The sequence below is a fragment of the Thalassophryne amazonica genome, chromosome 13 (genome assembly GCF_902500255.1).
Source record: "Thalassophryne amazonica chromosome 13, fThaAma1.1, whole genome shotgun sequence".
NCBI lineage: Eukaryota > Metazoa > Chordata > Actinopteri > Batrachoidiformes > Batrachoididae > Thalassophryne > Thalassophryne amazonica.
Window position 1 is genome coordinate 3,351,419 of NC_047115.1, and position 26,441 is coordinate 3,377,859.

Below are 26,441 nucleotides of genomic sequence, written 5' to 3' on the forward strand. Positions count from 1 at the left end.
GGGGGGCAAAGCTCTTGATTTACCGATCAATCTATATTTTGACCCTCACCTATGGTCATGAGTTTTGGCTCATGACTGAAAGAACGAGATTGCGAGTACAAGCGGCCGAGATGAGTTTCCTCCGAAGGGTGGCTGGGTGTTCCCTTAGAGATAGGGTGAGGAGCTTGGTCACTCAGGAGGGGCTTGGAGTTGAGCCATTGTTCCTCCATGTTGAAAGGAGCCAACTGAGGTGGCTCGGGCATCTTTTCCGGATGTCCCCTGGACGCCTCACTGGAGAAGTGTTCTGGGCACGTCCCATTGGGAGGAGGCCCCGGGGAAGACCCAGGACACGCTGGAGGGACTACGTCTCTTGGCTGGCTTGGGAACGCCTCGGGGATCCCCCGGAGGAGCTGGGGGAAGTGTGTGTGGATTGAGAGGTCTGGGTGGCTTTGCTTGAGCTGCTGCTCCCGCGACCCGACTCCGGATAAAGTGGAAGAAAATGGATGGATGGAATAATTAGGGCCTTGCCTTAGACATTTATGAATGGTTCCATTTTATTCCTTGGCCCCAAAAATTTAGACCCCCAGATTATCATTCTAAATGTACTAGGGACAAAGTTAGAGCTCATCACTCATCTACAACCGCTTTTCCGGGTTTGGGTCGAGGGGGCAACAGCTCCAGCAGGGGACCCCAGACTTCCCTTTCCCGTGCCACATTGACCACCTCTGACTGGGGGATCCCGAGGCCTTCCCAGGCCAGTGTGGACATATAATCTCTCCACCTAGTCCTGGGTCTTCCCCGGGGTCTCCTCCCAGATGGACAAAGTTAGAGCATTTTGTATTATTATGGCAGCCATTTTTAATATATGCAAATTTAGCACTGTTCCACCACTTGGATTTTAGGGGACTTTTAGTGTGACATTTAGTAGACCATTCTGCATTCATAGTGGAAAAAATAAATTCTGCTGCAATTAGTGGTAGGTTATTTCATATTTTTACTGGGTATTACGTCACTTCGTTATCTTTAAAAAAAAAAGGTCAGTTTTTGAGCCCTCCAGTCCAGTAGGTGGCAGAAATAGGCTAAACATCTTATTTATAGACCGACTGTATGCCGGAAGGGGAACAAAAAGAAGTAAAGTTTGTGTTTTTAATTTTGTCGTTTTGACTCGGGAGTATTTGACTAAACTCAGCTTCTTTGACTTCAGGCCAGGTAAAAAGTGGATTTATTCAGTTTTTATTGACACTAATGGTGTTCTGCTAGCCTTATCCGATCAGCTTTGCTGCCCCCGTGTTGGAATAAAGTTTATTGAAAGTTATCGGATCACCGCTAATAAACGCTGACAAGAAACAAAAGAATCAAACCCTGAAGTAACATTTTCAAAACGAGATGACTGAGAAAAGTTTTCAGGATGGAGAGATTAAAAGTGTGAGGAAAGCCGCGGTAAAGTTGTGTGACCGTCACATTCTGTGCCCGCATCACGATTTACTTATACTTTTGTCGCTTTTCCACGATTTGACTGAAAGTAGACAGCACGAAAATAAAAGTAAATTAAAACATAATCTCACAATCTGGTTTCTGCCGTAATATGGTGAACAGCTTTATTTATTTATTTATTTGTTTCGTCAAGCAAAGTTGACTATATTTGCAATATTTACATTATTATATTTGAAAAAGGAGTAGGCAGAAATATAAATTTTTATTACCCTATTAGGGCGTGTCATTTTCTTGAGATTTTCAAAAATTTTGGAATCCACAACCATTCTAGTAAAAAAAAAAAAAAAAAAAAAAGAGGATATTTTGGGGTGCTGAATTGAAATATGGCATCAAAATTAAAATCAAAGTAGGTCTAGCTACTGATCTTTAAGTTCAAAGACGGGATAAAATGCGGCGTTTTCGCTGTAATTTGACATTGTGGCGCACTAAAGCGTGATTCCAAAAACTCAATGCAAGTATGAATTGATGACATTAAAGTGGTTTGGTGCTGGATTCTTCTGAACCCTCATAGTGTGTGGGGATAAGCCTACTACCACATATTGCTTGGCAAAAAGTCACAAAGTAGGTACATGACAAAAAAATAAATAAATCAGTGTCTCAATGTAAGACTAAAGCTATTTAATTGGGTAGAGGTTGGCAAAACAAAGAAAAAGAGACTGATAAAATTTACCCCATAACTCCAGAACATTCAGTCATAGATAGCCTAGTCCAAACTATACCTTTTTGGAATCTTTATGATCAGACAAATAATGTGGTGTAGTTTTCAATTTGATCGGAGCATTTTTAAATTTTGACCCCTACCTGGCTGCCTATTGAAAATTCAAGTGGCCAATCGTTTTTTTTTTTTTTTTCCAAAAGAGTTCATGTCTAAGGTGTATTTGTGACAAATTTGGTGTTTGTATGACCATTTGAATGATTGTTTCAGTTATCTGCTACACTAGGAATTCACTCCATTAAATTTTGTAGGTGATCTGGATTCTGGATCAAGTTTCTCTTTATAGGCTTTTAAGGATTATGTCAAAACTACTTCACAGATTGTCACCAGAATTCCACTGCAGATACATTTTACAGCATTGAAGACTCCACTGAATTTTGAACTTTGGAGGTGATGTGGATCCAGATTAGCAGACTTCAGAAATCTCTGATTGCTCTTGTTTATTTCCTCTGTGATGACCTCCAAAAGCTGTTGCAGTTCCACACCTGAGCAGACAATATTTGTGTCATCTGCAAATTACACAAACTGCAATACATTTGATACTTTGCAAATGTCATTGATATACATTATAAACATTTTAGGACCTAAATCTGATCCCTGAGGTACTGCACATATAATATTCTTCAATCTACACATAGACTGATTTATTTATTTATTTATTTATTTTTACAATTTTATCTATCATTTTCAACAGTACATTATTCACAAAACATTCCAGCAGTATACTGTTCTGTGCTGTTCATTTTTTATACACCAAACCCAACAATTGACAAAAAGAGAAGGAGAAACATAAAAATATATACATAAAGAACCAATAAATAAAAATAAAAAAATCAATTAAAATGAAATAGAATACACAGATCGATTCACTTCACAGCTAACTTTAATAGTATATTTGTGATTTGGTTTCAAGTCATGGTAAGGTGATCATTCTAAATGTTTCCATATATGTCAGAAAAGGCTGCCATGCCTTGAGAAATTTTTCAATTGAACCTACCAGGGTGTATCTCCATCTTTTCTAAATGCAAAAATCTCATGAGCTCTGCAAGCCACTGCTCATGTGTAGGAGGGGCTTCCTGTTTCCACCTCAAGTATCAGGCATCTTGGAATCAGTGTAACAAATGCTATCGAATTTGAATTATATTTTGGATGTAAGATGTCTGGAGGTATGACTCCAAAAATTGCAGTCAGAGCAGAAGAGGAAAATTTAACATTATATATTTCTGAAAATGTATAGATGTCCAATAGTTATGCAGTTTAGAGCATGCCCAGAAGGTGTGAATGAGTGAACCTGTTTCTGCCTTACATCTATTACACAAGCGATCAGTACCTGGATAAAACTTAGCCAGCTTTTCTTTGGAAATATGTAACCTATGCAGGACCTTGAACTGAAGGAACCCATGTCTGGCACATATAGATGAGGAATGAACCTATACTGATTTATTTGTACAAATTGTTGCCTGTGAAGTAAATAGCTCTTTGACTAGTTCAGAACAATATCTTGAAAGCCATGCTCTTCCATTTTTCTTATCAGTATATCTTAATTGACTGTGTCAAATAATAATAATAATGCATTTTATTTGAAGGTGCCTTTCTTGACACTCAAGGACACCGTACAGTAAAAGTCAAGGTTCATTAATATACAAATAATGAATGTTTATGAGTTCAGTGGTACGAATATTTCATTAAATATTCATTCCATTGAAAAAATGTAAAAACATTCATTATTTGTTTTATATAACGGCTAAAATAGATCCTTGTCATTTCATATTCTATTAATTTATAAACAACAGAAAAGGAACTTACATTTTGGTGTTCCACTGGTGCTTAACAGTCCGACACCAACTTTAAATAGGAGTCCAAAAATAATTCTGACAATATAGTCCATGATGCCGTGCACTGACTTTGTGTACTTCCAAAAAACAGACTTTGTGTAGTTCCTCACTCCTGCGAAAAATCATGTCAGAAATTTGTCCAGATTTCATTCAAACAGCTCATCATGCTTCCAGACGGTTTATGGCGTAGTGGATTTGTTTTTGTGTGTGATAGAAGAATTAGCACCATCAGTTAGCTCGTTCAAATCGTTATCAGTCAGCAAAACAAACTCTGCCATGTTTAGCTAAACGCTGCCCCCACTAGTGTGTGTGTGTGTGTATGTGTGTGTGTGTGGGCAGGGTTCACGGTGTGTTATGGTAGAAAATGTATGGAACTAAATTGCACACTAAATGGAACAAATAATCCATGTAGGGCTGCAGCTATCCATTATTTTAGTAATCGAATAGCCTATTGATTAATCGAGTAATCGGATAAATCAGTAGTCCAGGGCTCTCCCTAATGCCGCATTGGATGGCACAATGTCGCTGTGTCAAAGTCTTGACATTTAGCTGAAATGGCGATGGGATGTGGCTTTCTGTTGACACCCCCCCCACACACACACACACACACACACACCCACACCCTCAAACTTGTAAAATTTAACTTTGAAATTTAATTTTGAGGGTTTTTTTTTTTTTAAAGGTCGGTGGACTGGGTCCCTACGTGATTTTGGGTCCCTACGTGATTTCTTTTTTTTTTTATCTCTTTGCGATTCAGCAGGTGCATTTCAGCTGGAGGTTGAACATGCAAGCCTCGCAGTCACTTTTTTGTTTGTTTGTTTGTTTTTAAATTACCGTGTTTGTGAAACATTGTGTGTTGCCCAAAAAAAGAAGCGAAAATTAAAAAGCAAAACACTCAGTGCAACTCTGAGCAAAACAGATAGCAGCCGGCTTCGACTGTGGGTACCCCAATAGTCAGTCACCACGTTGAGCAGACCGTGTGTTTTTAAAAATAGACAAACACACTGCTTTGCTTTAAATGCACAGTAAGTCTATTTCAGATGATCAGTGTGGGCCGTCGTTCTCCTAAAACACTTTATTTTACTCTGTGTGTCGTGTTGGAAAGCGGTAGCTATCGTTGCTAACTTGATTAGCTGTTATGCTCTGGCCTTCTGTTTTTTTTGTTGTTGTTTTTTCTGGGGACGCTGCAGCGTGACACACAGGCCGCACATATGTACTACAATGTTAAACGGAGCTTCGAGGCACAGAATTTGCCTTGATAATTTTTTTGTAATTGAATTATTCGAGTAATTGTTTCAGCCCTAAATCCATATCATGTGGCATACAAAGCACCAGTCAAATGACAAGGATCCACTCAGCTGTTATATAAAAAGAAACAACAATAAAATCACTAAAATAGACAGGGCAATAGGCAGATAAAGGGGGTGATAAATCGGTCAAGGTTGTGAATGGTCTTGAATGCTAACAGGAGGATTTTGAATTGAATATGAAACTGAACCAGAAGCCAGTGGAGCTGTTGGAGGACAGGAGTGATGTGGTGGATAGACGGGGTTCGAGTTACGACGTGGGCAGCTGAATTCTGGACTAGCTGAAGTTTATGGAGGGATTCACGAGGGAGACAGAAGAGAAGATATTTACAGTAATCCAGACGGGAAATGACAAGACTGTGGACGAAGATGGCAGCTAGGGATGGGTATTGATAAGATTTTATCTATCGATTCTGCTTATCGATCAGATTCCTTATTGATTCCCTTATCGATACCTCTTGTGAATTTTCTGTGTACTAAAAGTAGACTTTACCGGTTTTCTATGTCATCAACATTTTATTGATTCTTAAAGTAAATAAATATGAAATTGGTCACTGGATCCTTTCTCTGGACATAAATAAAAATAAACAAAACCTGTATTTTTTTTCTCAAAAGCATTTCCTTTCAGACATTAATTTTTTCAATTTCAATTTATATCACTAAACGACGGCAGCCTCCTCAGGAAGTCCAGGCTGCTCTGTCCCTTCCTGTACAGGTGGTTGATGTGGGTTGTCCAGTTTACTGTCCAGCCACAGCCTGAGGTACTTGTAGGAATCCACAGCCTCCACCTCAGCTCCCTGGATCAGAACTGGTCATGGTCTTGGTCTGGACTTCCCAAAGTCAATGACCAGCTCCTTTGTCTTTGAGGTGTTGAGCTGTAGGTGGTGTGTGTGACACCAGGCAAGAAAGTCCTTCACTAGGCTCCTGTACTCCTCCTCTCTGTCATCTCTGATGCATCCAACAATGGCTGTGTCATCTGCAAACTTCTGGATGTGACACAGTTCAGAGTTGTAGCAGATGTCAGAGGTGTACAGGGTGAAGAGAAGAAGGGCCAGCACTGTGCCCTGGGGTGCTCCAGTGCTGGTGATCACAGTGTCAGACGTGGTGTCCCTCAGCCTGACATACTGCGGTCTGTCAGTGAGGTAGCTGGAGATCCAAGTGAACAGGCAGGGGTCTACTTGCATCCTGTTCAGTTTATTCTGAAGCACAAGGGGCTGGATGGTATGGAAGGCACTCGAAAAGTCCAGGAAGAGAATCTTCACTGTGCCGCTTCCCTTATCCAGGTCTGAGTGGGTGCTGTGTAGCAGGTAGAGGATGGCAGCCTCCACACCAACAGGCACCAACACCAACAGGTGCAACACGCCCAGTCCTGGGCGTGTTGCACCTGGGGTTTGAGGAAGTCGAGGAAGAGCCACTCCGTCTTCATCAGGTGTGAAGTGAGCGCCACTGGTTGGAGGTCATTCAGCTCACTGGGCCGGTTCTTCTTAGGAAGTGGAATGATGCATGAAGTCTTCCAGAGGGTGGGCACGGTCCTTATCAGCAGCCTAAGGTTGAAGATGCATTGTAGTGGTTCTCCAAGTTCAGTTACTGTATAGTTTGTCCAGCAGAGGACGCTCTGACAGCATTGTTTATAATGCTGTCAAGCATAGCTGGGGCCCCATCACCCCTTGGTCACATTTGCTACAAGACAGAGGCAAAGGTACCAGCTGCCATTAATTTTTTTTTTTATTGGACTGATAAGCTGGGAGGGGCCAAAATAAATGAGAAGCCTGTTTTATGTAAATGCTGTGCGATGCAACGCTGTGCGATGTGACACGGTGCCTGCCACTCCAAGTGATGGCAGAGTGATGTACTTTGGTTGGTGGTTATTTATAATGTTCATATTTAGCCTCAGTTCCATTTCTTTGTCATAAGGGTTTTGTAATGAAATTTTAGGAATCATTTTCATTTTTTATGTATATTTTGGGTTCATTTTTAAAAAATCTCCCAAATATTGGTTAAAATAATAATAAAAAAAGAATCCATATTGGTCAAGTTGTCTGGTTAAAATTCTTTAAAACAAGTAGGAATCTAGAGGATAGAACAAGTTGAATTGAGTTTTAGCAGATTTGAGCTGGTTTTGAGGAGCTAAAACATTTAAAGTCAGACAAATACTATAATTTGGAGACATCTTTGGTTTGGAGAAATTGTGATATTTTATTATTTTTTGTATTAATTTATTTTTCTAACAGACACCGTTTGATATTTTCTTTTAGACTAATTGTTATTTAAAAGTGTTGGTTAATGACACTAAAAATGATGAGTTGCAGTCAAAGATCTAAATGTGCTGTTTTGGCTGTGAATCATGTAAGTAGTAATGGTTAATAAGTTAGTGTGTGAGACCTGTTTGATGCTGCTGAGGTTTGTGACGTGGTGCCATGCTGATGTTTCAGGAGGACATGTACTACTACCGCTATGAGAACGCTGAGGTCAGCTGCTGCTATAAATACCTGATGTTCAGCTACAACATCATCTTCTGGGTGAGGACACTTCAAAAATTCTAACCATTCATTCATTCATGTATTCTAACCAGCCTCTAAACTGCCTCCAGTCGTCATCTGTCTCAACGACAGATATCTGAAACTTTTCTAAATCAATCATTGCCACGTAAATTCAGCATTATTTCATTATAAAAGACGGAGAAAGAGCGAGCAAACATGAGCTGATCAGAGCGAGCAAACATGAGCTGATCAGAGTGATCAGAGCGAGCAAACATGAGCTGATCAGAGTGATCAGAGCGAGCAAACATGAGCTGATCAGAGTGATCAGAGCGAGCAAACATGAGCTGATCAGAGTGATCAGAGCGAGCAAACATGAGCTGATCAGAGTGATCAGAGCGAGCAAACATGAGCTGATCAGAGTGATCAGAGCGAGCAAACATGAGCTGATCAGAGTGATCAGAGCGAGCAAACATGAGCTGATCAGAGTGATCAGAGCGAGCAAACATGAGCTGATCAGAGTGATCAGAGCGAGCAAACATGAGCTGATCAGAGTGATCAGAGCGAGCAAACATGAGCTGATCAGAGTGATCAGAGCGAGCAAACATGAGCTGATCAGAGTGATCAGAGCGAGCAAACGAGCTGATTAGAGTGATCAGAGCGAGCAAACGTGAGCTGTTTGCTCGTTCACTGCGCGTCAATCATTTCAAAGCGTCACAGAGTTTTGCCTAATTTCTGCTTAAAACTGACTTTAGAATGATTTAAGAGGTTTTACTTTGTCATCTGATGGTTAATAATCACATTTCCATTAATACATTTGATCACTTTGGGTGAAGAGAGTCAGATTCAGAGAGTCTGACTCAGAGAGTCAGACTCAGACTGCTGAGCTCTGCATGCGCAGTGAAGGCAGGGTGGTCTGCGACAGCGGACCATTGTAGTGAAGAAGGAGCTGAGCCAGAAGGTGAGACTTGATTTGCACTGCTACCCTCACCTGTGGTGATGAACTTTGAGTCATGACTGAAGGATCAAGGCTGTGGTTCTTCTGCGGCAGAGGTTCTTCTGTCAGGTATCTGGGCTTAAACTCTTGGACAGGGTGAGAAATTCGAATGTCCAGGAGGGACTCTGAGAAGAGCCGCTGCTTCTTCACATCACAAGGAGTCAGCTGAGGTCATTCAGACATCTGGTGAAGATGCCCCCCATTGGCCTCAACTGGGAGGAGGGTCCTGGGAAGACCCAGGACACTGGAGGGATTATATTTCCCAGCTGGCTTGGGAACACCTCAGGATTTTAGAGGACTTGGTTGAGGATATTGAAGTGTGTGTTGAGCTGCTTGGTCTATTGCCACTGTACCCCGGACCTGGAGAAGGGGCAGAACATTTCTTAAGATAAATGAATTTGAAAAAAATGTATCTGGGTAAATGGACTGTGATGGTTTTGAACATGTTTGCTGTTTGGCAATTCAGTATTTTTTCAGTTTCATAAAAACAAATAGAGGAAATTGGAAAAGTATGAGAAGGCAAAGAGTTTATTGAATGCTAATTTATTATTTGACAAACTGATCAACAGGTTAACGTGATGAAAACAATCCTGATTTGAACAGGAGTTGTAGTTGCCTGTGAGTGTTTTTCTTTTTAAAGCATGTGCCATTTGAGCAGTTGTGTTTCCAGCTGGCTGCAAGCTGTTTCCTGTTTGCTGCTGCACTGGTGAGAAGTGATGTCATCTGCCCCATCTGCTGCTTGAAACAGGAAGTGCCACAGACAGTCCAAAGCTTCACTCTGTCCTCCAGTTAAAGCATAAAAATAAAAGCTTCACATGATCAAAATGAACCACTTTGCACATATCGTATTTTTATGTCCTTTATTATGTATCCCCCTGATGAATGCGGTTTAAAGGTAGACGGGTTCTTCAGTGCTGAGCCACAGAAAGGCCCAAACCACTTTGATGTTGACAACTTTCATAGAATCTCTTTCAGGAGAAACATCTTGCAATGTCTAAGGAAACTCTGCCAGAGCTGACGGCGCAGAGAGCCGTCTGCAGACACTGACGTGGACTCGGACTAAAAGCTGGTGTTTCTGTTGCAGTTGGCGGGTGCTGCTTTCATCGCCGTCGGGTTCTGGGCGTGGAGTGAAAAGGTGAATCTGCACATTAACGCTGTAACACACATTTGGTGGTTTTAAATAACTATTCATTGAGTTTATATCATGTTAGAAAATAATAATAAAAACACTACTCAGTTTTTCAGGATTCAGCAAGGTGTCTTCAAAATATACTCTGACTGAAAGAAGTTTAAATGTTTGGACATTGAACACACACACACACAGTGAGGAAAATAAGTATTTGAACACCCTGTGATTAGCCCCGATTTGCGGCCTGAGCGCTCCTGATGCCCTTCCGAGCAGATCAGAGCGCTCTGAAGACACCACACACGGCAGGAAGATCTGATAAGATTATCTTTAGCGTCATCACGATTGTCGGGGCGTCCTTAAGATTGTCGGAAGGGGAAGATCGGGTCCGATATCGGCCTAATTATCCTGCTGTGTGAACCCAGCTTTAGATGCATGTCCACTGTGAGAGACATAATCTAAAAAAAAAAATTCCAGAATGAACACCTGTAAAAAATCAATGTTAATATTTGGTACAGTAGCCCTTGTCTTCCATTACAGAGGTCAAACGTTTCCTGTAGTTTTTCACCAGGTTTTCATACACTGCAGCAGGGATTTTGGTCCACTCCTCCATACAGATCTTCTCTAGATCTTTCAGGTTCGGAGTTTCAGCTCCCTCCAAAGATTTTCTATTGAGTTCAGGTCTGGAGACTGGCCAGGCTACTCCAGGACCTTGAAATGCTTCTTACGGAGCCCCTCCTTAGTTGCCCTGGCTGTGTGTTTGGGGTCATTGTCATGCTGGAAGACCCAGCCATGACCCATCTTCAATGCGCTTACTTAGGGAAGGAGGTTGTTTGCCAAAATCTCGCAATACATGACCCCATCCATCCTCCCTTCAATGCTGTGCAGTCATCCTGTTCCCTTTGCAGAAGAGCACCCCCAGAGTATGATGTTTCCACCCCCATACTTCACGGTTTGGATGGTTTTCTTGGGGTTGTTCTCATCCTCTAAACATGGTAAGTGGAGTTGATTCCAAAAAGCTCTATTCTGGTCTCATCTGACCACATTACCTTCTCCCATGCCTCCTCTGGATCATCCAGATGGTCATTGGTGAATTTCAAACGGGCCTGGACATGTGCTGGCTTGAGCAGGGGGACCTTGCTGCCCTGCTGGATTTTAAACCATGACAGCATCATGTGTTACTAATGTAATCTTTGTGACTGTGGTCCCAGCTCTCTTCAGGTAATTGACCAGGTGCTCCTGTGTAGTCCTGAGTTTTCTCAGAATCATCCTTACCCTACAAAGTGAGATCTTGCATGGAATCCCAGACCGAGGGAGATTGACAGTCATCTTGTATTTCTTCCACTTTCTAATAAATAATCATAACAGTTATTGTCTTCTACCAAGCTGCTTGCCTGTTGTCCTGTAGTCCATCCCAGCCTTGTGCAGGTCTACAGTTTTGTCCCTGGTGTCCTTAGACAGCTCTTTGGTCTTGGCTATGGTGGACAGGTTGGAGTGTGATTCATTGTGTGAACAGGTGTCTTTTATACAGGTAACAAGTTCAAACAGGTGCAATTAATACAGGTAAAGAGTGCAGAATAAGAGGGCTTCTTCAACAGGTCTGTGAGAGACAGAATTCTTGCTGGTTGGTAGGTGATCAAATACTTATTTGCAGCAGTAACATACAAATAAATTTTTAAAAAATCATACATTGTGATTTCTGGATTTATTTATTTATTATTATTATTATTATTTTATTTTTATTTTTTTAAAGATTATGTCTCACAGTGGACATGCACCTAAGATGAAAATTTCTGACCCCTCCCAGTAAATATTAAGTGTGTAACGATACATGTATTTGTATTGAACCGTTTCGGTACGGGATGTTCGGTACAGGGCTGTGCACGGGTGAGTTCAGGTGTTTACCATAATTTCTCAACTATAGAGCACCCCTGAGTATTAGCTGCACCCACCAATTTTAAAAAGAAAAAAGAAATTGTACATAAATAGTCCACACTTGCCTATAAGCTGCCGGTCTCCATGTTGTAACATGAGATATTTACACAGAAAGATGTTAGACAGAAAGATTTTTTTACTTTTAATTAAATACATACCGTAAATGCTTTATTTCCCCTTGAAGTGTTACATGTAAATATTGACGCATGCGTCATCCAGTGTGTGCACACGGTGTCCCTGCTCCACACGGAGAACTGAGTAATTTTGTATAACTTTTTCTTGACATTTCATTGCGTGTGCAGCCAGGATCGCACGCAGGCTTGTGGTAAATGAGACGTTATTGAGGCGCTGTGACTTTTTTGACAGAACCAGTGGGGAAAGAGGGGGGGGCTCCGCTGTGCTAACCGATCTGACGGCACAAAGTGTCGCAGAGCAACTTTTCTTCACTAAAAGTAAGACCTTATTTACAATGTGTGTGTGAATTAACACCACATGAGGAGTGCAGCTTTCAGGAAATCAACTGACATATTTGTTGTATATTTCAGAACATTTTATTTAACTTGCGCCCTGAGACGGCTTTTGCTGTGATTTGGCGCATTATAAGCTAATTAAATTAAACTTATTACCAGGCAGCACTTTGCAATTATTTTATTTTCCTGTTTGTATAATGTTACAATAAATTGTTGGTTTAAACAACAAGCAAATTTAGGTTTTGCATTTTGTTCCCGTACTGTACCAAAAATAAACCAAACCATGACCTCAGAACCGAGGTACATATCGAACCGTGATTTTTGTGTATCGTTACACCCCTAGTAAATGTATTTCTAAAGGTGCTATTGACATGAAATTTTCACCAGATGTCAGTAACAACCAAATAATCCACACATACAAATCAAACCGTAGATGTCCATAAATTAGATGAGATGAGATGTACTTTATTGATCTCACAGTGGAGAAATTATGTTTACACTTCAGTTACCTCAGACAGCAATTAGTCCTGAATTATTACTTGTTTACTGTAATAATGGCACACGTCAGAATTAAAGACAGCACATACACATTTGACATCGTTTATGTGCACTAAGTTTGAAGAAGTCCGTTATCCGAATTGAGGCAAGTGGGTGAAGGTCACGCAGCAACCCTGAGATGCGCCGCCGTCAGCTTGGTCGAGAAGAACGGGGGCTGCAGCTAAAACTGCACCGCCCCCGCCGAAGGGGAGCGACCGCCCTCATCGGAGTCCCAAGCTGACCTTGAAATTAGCTGTAATAGGTTAAATACTTAATTTACTTGCTGTGTGTGTGTGTACATTTACACACACACACACACGGGGTGAATGAAGTGCTGAGCCTGACCCAGAAAAATTAGGGAGAAACCAACATTTCTCAACATTGCACCCATTGAGCCAAACATCACACATTCTTAGACAGATTTGTCTTTTGTGTATATAGAAACTGTTTTATATCTTTGAGTTCAGCTCATGAAAAATGGGAGCAAAAACAAAAGTGTTGCCTTTATGATTTTTAAGTGTATAATATGACATTTAAAACTGTTTATCGGTAAACTGTAGCTGAAATAGTCACATATCTTCATCCAAATCACATGAACGGAAATTATAGAGTAAATGTTCTGTCTTTCTGAGTTGTAATGGTCCAGCTGTGCCCAGCTGGTTTTTTTTTGGTGTTTTTTATTCCGTCTATTTGATTAAGTCTGCAGATAAAAGATGGAACCTGTGACACAAACGTCATCAGACAGAAACAATGGGTGTGGTCAAACTAGTGCCTCAGCACACTGTGGGTCTGTGCCAAAGACTCGACCCCATCACATACAGAGAGTCTGGCAGCAGCAAACAGACCGGGTTTTAAGATTCTTTCAGTTTGGATTTGCTGAACCTCAAATTCAAGTTTGTGCTAAAAAGTCCTTTTTTACTTTTCACTATCTAGTGAAAACACTGTTTTATCTCTAAAACACGCTTGTCAGCATTTGATCCATCAAAAGACACCACGGCCATTTTAAAGCACCTGCTTGATGTCATACTGTTAAAGGGTTTGAAATGAGCAGCAGATAAGCGGGTCTGGTGTGTTCACAGGGCGTTCTGCTGGACCTGACCCAGGTGACCCGTCTCCATGGGTTTGACCCGGTGTGGCTTGTGCTGGTAGTGGGTGGAGTCACCTTCACCCTGGGCTTTGCTGGCTGTGTGGGCGCTCTGAGGGAGAACATCTGTCTGCTGAAATTTGTACGTATGCAGTCTGGGGGAACTGGGTTGTTGCTGGAAGGTGCTGGAACCTGTCCTGTGTTTTGTGTGCATCAGTTTTCCGGGGTGATTGGATTAATCTTCTTCTTGGAGCTGGCGGCGGCGGTGCTGGCGGTGGTGTTTCAGAGCCAACTCAGAGAATGGATCAACGAGTTCTTCCTGGCCAACATCAAAGCCTACAGAGACGACATTGACCTGCAGAACCTGATCGACTCTCTGCAGAGGCTGGTAACGACTTTAGTCAAGAAACACATCTGTCACCTCATCGTGTGTGTGTGTGTGTGTGTGTTTTCAGAATCCCCTGGTCTGCTGCTGCGTCAGCCTTGTGACCAGCAGCTCGTAGGTTTGATCCCTTAACCAGATAAAACAGTGGGGCCGCGATGCTGTGGTCCCTCATTAGCCTCCTGACTACCAGGTGTCATCTCCTGATGACCAGTCAGGATGATGTGAAGGTCTCTGGTTGTGTCATCAGTGGAGTGAAGCAACAGTGAAGGATTTTCTGAAAAAGAGAACAACTTTTCAGCTGCAGTTTGCTAGAAAACACGTGGGTGACCAGAGCCTGGATCAGGTCTCTTTTGTTAAAAAAACTCCTCCTGTTCAGCCTGGTGTCGCAGACCGAACAGTCCCCCTAAACGTCGGTCCCCCCGATGACACGGTTCACTGATTATCACCTCGTTTCTCCTTCAGACTGCCTCCAGTCATCATCTGTTTCAGCCACAGATATCTGAAGCTTTTCTCCAACAATCATTTCCACATAAATTCAGCATTATTTCATCATGAAAGACGGAGGAAGCGATCAGAGCGCTGCAGCTAAACTAGCTGATGCGTTCACTGCGCGTCGGTCATTTCAAAGCATCATGGAATTTCATCAAGTTTCTGCTTCAAACTGACTTTAGAATGATTTAAGAGGTGAGAAGAGAAGAGACTCTGTCTCAGATGTGCTGCTGTGGTCTGAAATGATGCATGCACAGATGCAAAAGGTGGACCCATTTTTTTTTTTTTTTAGGGGCAGAGCGTTCGGTCTGCAACACCAGACCCTGTAGACCTGCTGATGTGTTCTTCAGCATCAGCAGGTCTACAGGGCTCACTTTTTTGAGACCCGCCTCCTGCAGACAGATTTATCTTACAGTACCACACTGTCTGTGTCCATAACTGTGAAAATAATCCTCATCTTTTTTGGCAAGATATGTTAGTCGGTATTTATTTATTTATTGTAATCATTGCATTTTTCACCTTTAACTCACGGTGCAGCACACAGTTTAAATCGCAGACTCTTGCGACTTCACACATAGCAGCCCTGGCAAGATACATTTCAGAACCAAAAAGGATCAAGGTCACAGGAAGGTCAAACACTCAAACCACCAAAAAAAAATTGGTCGCAATTTGTGCTTTTTTTTTTTTTTTTTTGCCTTCAAATTTTGCATGAATATAGTATATTCCCTTGCTCATCAGTTCGTCTTCATGGTGGTCGTTCCTTGTGGTACTCTTTTGTTCAGCTTTTGGCAAGAAACCGGTCACTCTCAGGGTGAGTTTTCATTTGTCAGGTTACTTATGAGCTCTGAAATGGGATGGACAGCGTGAGTGAAGGCTGAGAGCGGACAATCTGAACATCTGGATTGTTTGATTTTAACTCCATTGTGGTGGAGAACAGAGGATCAGCATATCTGGTTTCTCTTGCAGAACCACTGCTGCGGCGCTCAGGACCCTGTGGACTGGAACCTGAATGTGTACTTCAGCTGTAACGGGACCCATCGCAGCCGGGAGAAGTGCGGTGTTCCTTTTTCTTGCTGTAAAGCTGATCCTGCTGTGAGTTTGACCGTCTACTTTGGGTTCTGTGCTGTAAATATGTGCATTTACAGCACAGCGGGCCACTAGGTGGCAGCGTAATCACATGATTTGTTTTTGTTAAATTTGAGTTGGACCCCTGGGCAAATAAACAGAGATTTATAGAATCCTACAGTATATACAACCCCTGGCAAAAATTATGGAATCACCAGCCTCGGAGGATGTTCATTCAGTAGTTTGATTTTGTAGAAAAAAAGCAGATCACAGACATGACACAAAACTAAAGTCATTTCAAATGGCAACTTTCTGGCTTAAAGAAACACTATAAGAAATCAGGAAAAAAAAATTGTGGCAGTCAGTAACGGTTACTTTTTTAGACCAAGCAGAGGGAAAAAAATATGGAATCACTCAATTCTGAGGAATAAATTATGGAATCACCCTGTAAATTTTCATCCCCAAAACTAACACCTGCATCAAATCAGATCTGCTCGTTAGTCTGCATCTAAAAATGAGTGATCACACCTTGGAGAGCTGTTGCACCAAGTGGACTGACATGAATCATGGCTCCAACACGAGAGATGTCAATTGAAACAAAGGAGAGGATTATCAAACTCTTAAAAGAGGGTAAATCATCACGCAATGTTGCAAAAGATGTTGGTTGTTCACAGTCAGCTGTGTCTAAACTCTGGACCAAATACAAACAACGTGGGAAGGTTGTTAAAGGCAAACATACTGGTAGACCAAGGAAGACATCAAAGCGTCAAGACAGAAAACTTGAAGCAATATGTCTCAAAAATCGAAAATGCACAACAAAACAAATGAAGAATGAATGGGAAGAAACTGGAGTCAACGTCTGTGACTGAACTGTAAGAAACCACCTAAGGAAATGGGATTTACATACAGAAAAGCTAAACGAAAGCCATCATTAACACCTAAACAGAAAAAAACAAGGTTACAGTGGGCTAAGGAGAAGCAATCGTGGACTGTGGATGACTGGATGAAAGTCATATTCAGTGATGAATCTCAAATCTGCATTGGGCAAGGTGATGATGCTGGAACTTTTGTTTGGTGCCGTTCCAATGAGATTTATAAAGATGACTGCCTGAAGAGAACATGTAAATTTCCACAGTCATTGATGATATGGGGCTGCATGTCAGGTAAAGGCACTGGGGAGATGGCTGTCATTACATCATCAATAAATGCACAAGTTTACGTTGATATTTTGGACACTTTTCTTATCCCATCAATTGAAAGGATGTTTGGGGATGATGAAATCATTTTTCAAGATGATAATGCATCTTGCCATAGAGCAAAAACTGTGAAAACATTCCTTGCAAAAAGACACATAGGGTCAATGTCATGGCCTGCAAATAGTCCGGATCTTAATCCAGTTGAAAATCTTTGGTGGAAGTTGAAGAAAATGGTCCATGACAAGGCTCCAACCTGCAAAGCTGATCTGGCAACAGCAATCAGAGAAAGTTGGAGCCAGATTGATGAAGAGTACTGTTTGTCACTCATTAAGTCCATGCCTCAGAGACTGCAAGCTGTTATAAAAGCCAGAGGTGGTGCAACAAAATACTAGTGATGTGTTTGGAGCATTATTTTGTTTTTCATGATTCCATAATTTTTTCCTCAGAATTGAGTGATTCCATATTTTTTTCCCTCTGCTTGGTCTAAAAAAGTAACCGTTACTGACTGCCACAATTATTTTTCCTGATTTCTTATAGTGTTTCTTAAAGCCAGAAAGTTGCCATTTGAAATGACTTTAGTTTTGTGTCATGTCTGTGATCTGCTTTTTTTCTACAAAATTAAACAACTGAATGAACATCCTCCGAGGCCGGTGATTCCATAATTATTGCCAGGGGTTGTATTTGGTTTTACTCAGGTTATTTTCTTTCCATATCCTCCTGACTACCAGGACATATATATATATGTGTTGTGTGTGTGTGTCTCCTGATATTCAGGAGGTTAAGTGTGATACTTCAGGAGGTTAAGTGTGATACTAAATAATGACTCATTACATCCTCCAAGGAGGTAATGAAATCACTGGTGTTTATTTATTTATTTGTCTAACTGTTAGCAGGATTAGGTGAAAAATTACAACACAGATTTTGATGAAATTAGATCGATATTAGGGTATGGAAGCCTCCTGTATTTTGGAGGCGATCCGGATCTGGATTGGTGGATGTCAGAAATCTCGCCTTGCTCTTGTTAAGAGAATGAAAATATCTGAATAATTATTGAACTTGAAGTTTGGGTGATCTCATAGTTCACATAAACTGTGATGTTTCCTGAAAACATCATTTCAGATGAATAAATAAATGTAGACTCTAAAGCTGCAGAATGTCTCATCTTTAAACATAAATTCTGCTTCCATCCACGCTGACTTCTTACTTTTTTAAATAATTGTACATATTTAATAAGAATGAGGAAAAAAAAAAAATATTTATCCCAAAGGAAATTGTTTTGCCAGGGTGGCTAAACAGTGAACATTAGTTTTTTGATTTTTTTTTTTTTTTTTTTACAATGAGAACAGTGAGTACAACATGTTTATGCAAAATGACTGAAGACACTTGCACAAGATGTTTGACAGTATTGCACATAGCTCTGAGTAACTGGAAAACTCTGATCATCATGTATTCATCCTGCAGAAGGGGGAGGAGTTATACAGTCTGATTGCCACAGGTAGGAAGGACCTCAGTGGTCTCAGACTGTGGCTGAAGGTCCTCTGACAGGACATCAGTGTGGCATGCAGGGGGTGGGAGGTGCTGTCCTGGATGCTGACCAGTTTCCTCAACATAAGGTTATTGTAACAAGTCATGAAGAAGGTTACATCCTCGTCTCCAACACCTCCACCACAGACTCGCGAAGGCCCGCGGCGGGTGTTGATGCAATGTGATTTCTGCCCAGTGCTCTGAATGTCACAGTGAAGAAATTTAATGAAGTGTTGGTAAACGGCAGGAGTAACTGTGACTCTCTTAAGGTAGCCAAATACCTTGTCATCTAATTAGTGATGCGCCTGAATGGATGAACGAGCTTCCCACTGTCCCTACACACTATCTAGTGAAACCACAGCTAATGGAACAGGCTTGGCAAAATCACTGGGGAAAGAAGACCCTGTTGAGCTCGACTCTCGCTGTGTTTCTGGATCAGGTTGTGTAATCGTGTCAGTGGTGTGAGTTGTTTTGGTAAAACTGCACTTTAGCTCCCAGTTGGCTCACAAACTGTTTGTTTGTGGAAGTGTGAAGTGAAATGTTTGTAACATAGCCACATGGCGCCACCTACAGGGGACATTTGGTTGCCACAGAGTAAACCAATACTCATGTCAGAAAAGCTTTCATTTTCATGACCATGAACTCTGACGTGGAGTAAACGTGGGAACAAACGTGTGCTGAAAGCCTGTGTGTTGAGTGTCACTTTTTTTTTCTGCAGATGCCACCAGTTTGCAGTTGTAGTGTTTTTAAACTTAGTGTGTGTGTGTTTGTTTTCTCCCAGGAAACGGTGGTGAACACACAGTGCGGCTATGACGTGAGAAAGAAAGACCCGGTAAAGTGACTGAAAAATGGCTCAAAGCATTTTAACATCTGCTCAAAACTATTGAAATGGGACATGAACTTAAAAAAAGTTCATGGATATGTCGTGGTTGGTAACATCACAACACTAATAAAAGGTTCAACTTTTACCAGCATAGAAATCCTTCCACTATTAAAAAAAACTAAAAAGCCATATGAATATTAGAAAGTTTATTTACAAAAGTTTATAAAAAAAATAGAAATAAAACTCTACCAAACTAAAAGCACAATTCAACATAATAAAAACTGAAGTTACACTACGCTGTAAAGGAGAGCGATCGTCTCAGCACCACACAAAGTGTGACAAACCCCCACACAGAAGGAGGAGGTGGCTTCATTTCTTTCCTTCACTTAGCTGTAGTTAGGCGTTGTATCCAGCACTCGCTGTATCTCGGGACTCCCACGGTCCTCAGCGCTGTCGCAGCCCAGCTTGTCCCCCAGTCATCGCAGTGTCCTCGTGCAGCCTGATCTGTCCCAGCTGAGTCAGTTAGGATCCCTAAGTCCATACTCAGTCAAGCTGCAAAAAAACACTAGTTAAAACAAATCATTCAGTTAAGATTAAACAATCAAAAGAATAAAGCAACTGGCTGCGTGACATATACATGTGGTGATATGTGTACTTGTGTGTCTGTTACCGTGGTGATGCACGCCCTTGTCAATTTTCAGTTTCAATTAATTGGTAAGGTGTAATCTTACCAACCCATAGAGCAAGAACACAGGCAATAGTTGTAAGGAAAAACTCCCTCTAATGATTTGAGGAAGAAAGATTTGGGCTTGAGACCAGAGGATCCTTGGTTCAAATCCCTTCCTGACCGGAAAATTACTAAGGGCCCTTGGGCAAGGTTGTTAATCCCCTAGTTGCTCCCTGTGTGTAGTGGGCACCTTGTATGGCAGCACCCTGACATTGCAGTGAATGTGAGGTATTGATGTGTAAAGCGTTGTGAGCGTCTGATGCAGATGGAAAAGCGCTATATAAATGCAGTCCATTTAAACCTCAAGCAGACCAGACTCAGAAGGGTGACCCTCTGCTTAGGCCATGCTACCAGTTACAAAGTTTTTACAAGCTGAAGAAACAGAATATCGAAACATCTGCTGCATCAGCTGGCATCTCGCGGTCAATCCAGCATCCCGTTGTCCGCAGACGCCACTACCGCACATTTCCCTCTGTACCTTGGACAGAGAGAAAAAGAGCAGAATCATTCGGCCTGAAAACCACACATAAGGTAGAATTCATCAGCAGGAAATCAACAGGAAAGCAGAGAAAACACTAAGGTGATCAGTGGCTGCTAACCCTAAGCTTCACTAACAGACCCAGAATTTAGGTAACATTGAGGCAGAGACCTGTTCCGTTACTAATAAAATGAATTTAAAAGGACAGGAAGCATAGTACCATACTACAGTAGTATGGTAGCCATCCAAAAGGGAAAATAAGTGCTGATCTCACTGGGACAGGAAGCCAGTGAAGAGATGCTAAAATGGGTGTAATGTGGTCAAACTTTCTGCTTCCTGTCAAAAGTCTGGCAGCAGCATTTTGAACCAATTGGAGAGCCCTAATGCTGGACTGCGGTAATCCAGAAAATATAACATTGCAGTAGTCCAATCTAGAAGAAATAAATGCATGAATCAGGGTTTCAGCATCAGCCATAGACAGGATGGGATGAATCTTCGCTATATTTCGCAAGTGGAAGAAAGCAGTCCTTGTAATATCTCTGATGTGGAGGTCAAAGGACAACGTAGGACCAAAAATTACCCCAAGGTTCCTCACTTTGTCAGTGTGATGTATGACACCCGAGCTTAGGCTAAGTGTTAACTGGTCAAATTGATGCCGATGTCTCACTGGACCACAAACCATCATCTCGGTCCTGTCCGAGTTTAAAAGTAAGAAATTTCTGGACATCCAGCTTTTTACTGATGCAAGGCAATCTTCTAAGGATTTTAGTTGTATGAGATTACCAGCAGTTACCAGCAGTCGGCATGTATAACTGAGTATCATCAGCATAGCATTGTTAAGTAATCCCAAAAGGCTGCAATATGTGCCCAAGGGATGCTATATAAAGGGAGAAAAGCAGGGGCCTAAGACGGACCCCTGCAAGTTAGATATAAACTCACCAAATTCCTCTAAGAATCCAGAATATGGGCCCAGGGGCCTATATACGGTGACAAAATAACATGGTTGATTTTTTTTTTTTTTTTTTTTATTGTTTTGACCTTGGTTATAAGTAATATTCTGGGCAGAGCAGAGAGTCAGATGGTCAAATGAATTATATTTCAGACCTCCAACAGCTAGTAAGCTAAATCCAGATGTATAAATTAGAGCAACACTCCCTCCTTGATTCGTATCACGAGGGACGTGACAAAATGTGTACACCGGTGGGCAGGCCTCATTTAAGGGGAGGACAGCAATAGGTTTAAGCCAGGTTTCACATAAACCAATCATATCTAAGTGGTGATCCATAATTAGATCATTTATCAACAGTGATTTTGAGGACAGTGATCGTATATTAATGAGACCCAAATTAAGGTCCTCAGTGGAGTTGACATTGTTAGGATTTGGGGGTGGTTCAAGAGAAGCATATACAGTATGCCTAACATGAGGTTTGGATTTAAGAAGTTCCACACAGGTTATAGGCAGCAGACACAAAATATTTGATGTTGCAGGAACAGCCGGTGGGGCATCCTCAATTTTAATGTTGTCCAACGTAGTAATGGGTGTTGAGTTTGCAGTTCATTCCCTCCCCATCACATAAACTGCGCTATCGCCATAATGTTAAAAATAGGGACAAAGACAAATACATGGGCGAAAACTTCATTGGCAGAGGTTATTATGAAAGCTGATTAGCTTTTACACTTCTGTCACAGTGGCGCTGTGACGTCGGTGTGTTAAGGTGTGAATTTATTGATCAAAGTTAATGTAATTATGAAATACTAGAGCTGGGCCACGATTAAAAATTTTAAACGCGATTAATCGCATTGTTATACGCAAAATCAAAACATGAATTCAAAAGTAGTGTATAGCATAATTTTATGTTAAATCTTCTGCCATATGAACGAACGTGCCATAACGTTTGTTCTGCAAACACTTAACAGCATTTTGTTTATGCAGTTGTAGTTAACAGGGTTCCCAGCAGGATTTTTTCTCATCGTTAAGGGAATTGAAAAATCACCTTAAAAAGCCGGGGGGTCAGGGATGTTTAGGTCCCCTGCCGAGGCTTTTGCATTATGGGCTGATAAAGGGCCTTCTTTGTTAGTCTAAATAAATATACCAAAATTTGAAGTCCAGACAGAAGAAGAGAGCATCTCTGCCATTCAAAATGTGAGGAAAGTGTTTCAAAAAAACGCCACCAATTTGAGGTTGAAGCTGCAGAGGTGACCTTCATCTAGTTAAAGGTGCTGAGCGTTCAGCTCTCCTGTTGTCTCTGCAAACTCACACCTGCTGCTACGCTTATAACTAAAACAAAGGCTCTTTAAACAGTAACCATTTTATTATTTGAATAAAAACCTTTTCCTTATTTTAACATTAAATGAATGAATCATTAAACATGTCCATCAAGATTGATTTATTAATGACCACACAACAAGATGGTGGAATTTGTTTCCAATACACTCCAATTGCGCTGTGGCTGTGCGGATCATTCGTTTTTTTTTTTTCCTTTGGCATATTTTTTGATCCTGCACACCTTTTTATGTGTTTTGGATGTGCGTGTCTTTATTGCTTTAATTTACAGACAAACATCAAAGATTTCTAAAGAATTTTTTTTAACTTACAAGCCCAATTCCAATGAAGTTGGGACGTTGTGTAAAATGTAAATAAAAACAGAATACAATGATTTTCAAATCCTCTTCAACCTATATTCAATTGAATACACCACAAAGACAAGATATTTAATGTTCAAACTGATAAACTTTGCTTTTGTCAAATATTTGCTCATTTTGAAATGGATGCCTGCAACACATTTCAAAAAAGCTGGGACAGTGGTATGTTTACCACTGTGTTACATCACCTTTCCTTCTAACAACACTCAATAAGCGTTTGGGAACTGAGGACACTAAATGTGAACGACTGAGCTTTTTGGGGATGCTCCTTTTATACCCAATCATGACAATCACAATTAAGGATGGGGTGAGGATCACCACTTTGTGAATAACTCTGAAAAATATTCCAACAGTTTAAGAACAATGTTTCTCAATGTTCAATTGCAAGGAATTTAGGGATTCCATCATCTACAGTCCATAATATATTCAGAGAATCTGGAGAACTTTCTACACGTAAGTGGCAAGGCCGAAAACCAACTTTGAATGCCCGTGACCCCCCCCCCCCCGGCGGCACTGCATTAAAAACCAACTTCATTGTGTAAAGGATCTTACCACGTGGGCTCAGGAACACTTCAGAAAACCATTGTCAGTTAACACAGTTTGTTGTTACATCTACAAGTGCAAGTTAAAACTCTACCATGCAAAGTGAAAGCCAAACATCAACAACATCTAGAAACACCGCCGCCTTCTCTGGGCCCAAGCTCATTTGAAATGGACAGACGCAAAGTGGAAAAGTGTGCTGTGGTCTGATGAGTCCACATTTCAAATTGTTTTTGGAAATCATGGATGTCGTGTCCTCTGGACAAAAGAGGAAAAAGACCATCCAGATTGTTACCAGTGCAAAGTTCAAAGGCCAACATCTGTGATGGTATGGGGGTGTGTTAGTGTCCATGACATGGACAACTTACACATCTGTGATGGCACCATCAATGCTGAAAGGTACATCCAGGTTTTGGAGCAACACATGCTGCCATCCAAGCAACGTCTTTTTCAGGGACGTCCCTGCTTATTTCAGCAAGACAATGCCAAGACACATTCTGCACGTGTTCCAACAGCATGGCTTCGTAGTAAAAGAGTGCGGGTACTAGACTGGCCTGCCTGCAGTCCAGACCTGTCGCCCATTGAAAATATGTGGCGCATTATGAAGCACAAAATACGACATCGGAGACCCTGGACTGTTGAACTGAAGTCGTACATCAGGCAAGAATGGGAAAGAATTCCACCTACAAAGCTTCAACAGTTAGTGTCCTCAGTTCCCAAACGCTTATTGAGTGTTGTTAGAAGGAAAGGTGATGTAACACAGTGGGAAACATACCACTGTCCCAGCTTTTTGAAACATGTTGCAGGCATCCATTTCAAAATGAGCAAATATTTGCACGAAAACAATAACATCTATCAGTTTGAACATTAAATATCTTGTCTTTGTGGTGTATTCAATTGAATATAGGTTGAAGAGGATTTCAAAATCATTGTATTCTGTTTTTATTTACATTTTACACAACGTTCCAACTTCATTGGAATTTGGTTTGTATTAAGAACACTGGTAAAGTCCTGGACTGATAAGTTGCGCCGTGATAGCAGCAGAGCTGTTAGCTGCTAGTTTATGTCCTTATTTAGAAATGTAGTCTGTTGTTTTCTGCATTTGTAAAAAGAAGTTTTCAGAATAATACAGTAAAATATGACTCTGGTGTTTGTGATGTCACACAGACAGAGTGGTCCGATTATATTTACACTAAAGGTTGCATCACAGCATTGGAGGACTGGTTGCCTGGCAACCTCTACACTGTGGCCATGGTCTTCATTGTCATCTCATTGCTGCAGGTAAAATAACTTAAAAATTCCTGTTAGTGGGAGGCGGAGTTGTTAAAAAGTGGTGGGCTTCACTCGTAGCTACAATATATGGAGAATTGCAGCATTCAAAACTTTGGTCCGTGTGAATGAAATAGTCACAAAATCTAGTTTTGTAAGAAATGACTGAATGACGTCTGTTTGTTTGTACAGATGGTGGGGATCTACCTGGCCCGGACTCTGATCTCAGACATTGAAAAGGTGAGGTTGTGTTACTGAGCGTGGCCAGCAGGGGACAGCACCTCCACCTGTGTTGTTGGACTTTAACCTCATGTGCCTTCCTGCTTCAGAGTTCTGCCGTCGCCTTTTTTTTGATTCATGTTGGACGCCATGAAGCCTTTACGTGCAAACAGCGGACGTCTTTTTGATACTTTCAGGTGAAACATTCCCAACAACAAAATGTTTATTTTTCCTTTCTGTCTGAATCACGACCGCATCACATTCACAAACCCATTTTATAGAATGTGAATGGAAAGGGTTGCTAGGCCGCGGAGATGAAACCTGGACACATGCCGGGCGCTTCCAAAAACAGCATTCAGGTTCAGGACCACAAACATTATTCCACATTCCTGTTCTGCAACGAACATCATTGTACCAGCGCTACGTGTGAATGCAGACATACTGGCAAATACTAACACATGCTAAATTTGGATATATGAAAGTAACACATATAGAGTGCGGCTAAAGATTAGCGCTGTGTCAACATGCTAAAATTGGCTGAGTAACAACAGTGTGTAGAAATGGGCAAATTGATTTGCCATTTGTCATGCAAGTGTGTTAGCATGCTAACACATCGCTAACTATAACAACAGCTTGGTACTATATAACTACAACAACTAGCCATGGAAATATTAAAAATATTAGTATATGGCTAGTAAAGTTAAGCACAGAAAGTACATGCTAATGTAAAAATGTATGAAAAAGCCATACTATTACGCTACCACAAAATGGTAGTTAATATTGCTATGTTGCTGTAGTTCCTTAATTTTATGCTACAGTGTAATGCTAGACTTTTAACACTTGATGGCATTCTGTTTAGCGTGTGCTAACATGCTAATGTTCCTAAAATGAAAACAAGCATGTGTATAATTAGCATGCTAACATTTAGCATGTTAACCTGCTGTCATCCCACATCCAGGAAGTGAGTGGGATTGTTCAGGTCATGTGACTGAAGGTTTCACACTGGATGAACTGATGAATGTTGAACAAATCTTTTTGTTTTAACACATTTTGCTTCCTTTTTTCTTTTTTTTCTGCAGACTTGTTTTTCCTCACTTGTTGAATTTGACTGCATAAAAAATGAAGTG

General features: G+C 41.1%; 1 protein-coding gene across 2 annotated transcripts; it reads left to right on the forward strand.

Moving 5' to 3' along the window:
- The first annotated feature begins 1,078 nt into the window (after window positions 1-1,078).
- Window positions 1,079-26,082, forward strand: tspan14 (tetraspanin 14). 2 transcript variants are annotated; one of them, XM_034185195.1, is made up of 9 exons: window positions 1,079-1,188; window positions 7,763-7,849; window positions 9,889-9,939; window positions 13,952-14,098; window positions 14,174-14,344; window positions 15,797-15,922; window positions 19,397-19,452; window positions 25,000-25,107; window positions 25,288-26,082. In XM_034185195.1, the coding sequence occupies exons 2-9, from the start codon at window positions 7,769-7,771 to the stop codon at window positions 25,316-25,318; spliced, it is 771 nt and encodes a 256-aa protein (XP_034041086.1). In that variant the 5' UTR covers window positions 1,079-1,188; window positions 7,763-7,768; the 3' UTR covers window positions 25,319-26,082. The 2 variants fall into 2 exon arrangements, with proteins under 2 accessions (XP_034041086.1, XP_034041085.1); XM_034185194.1 differs by having other exon boundaries at window positions 19,397-19,447; window positions 24,994-25,107.
- The last annotated feature ends 359 nt before the right edge of the window (window positions 26,083-26,441 follow it).

What these genes read in the sequence shown, in the direction of transcription:
- tspan14 (XM_034185194.1), top strand. Translation starts at nt 7,769, where the DNA reads ATGTACTACTACCGCTATGAGAACGCTGAGGTCAGCTGCTGCTATAAA. An exon ending in GCTACAACATCATCTTCTGG is followed by an intron (nt 7,850 to 9,888) that starts GTGAGGACACTT and finishes TTTCTGTTGCAG; the next exon opens with TTGGCGGGTGCTGCTTTCAT. An exon ending in ACGTGAGAAAGAAAGACCCG is followed by an intron (nt 19,448 to 24,993) that starts GTAAAGTGACTG and finishes GATGTCACACAG; the next exon opens with ACAGAGTGGTCCGATTATAT.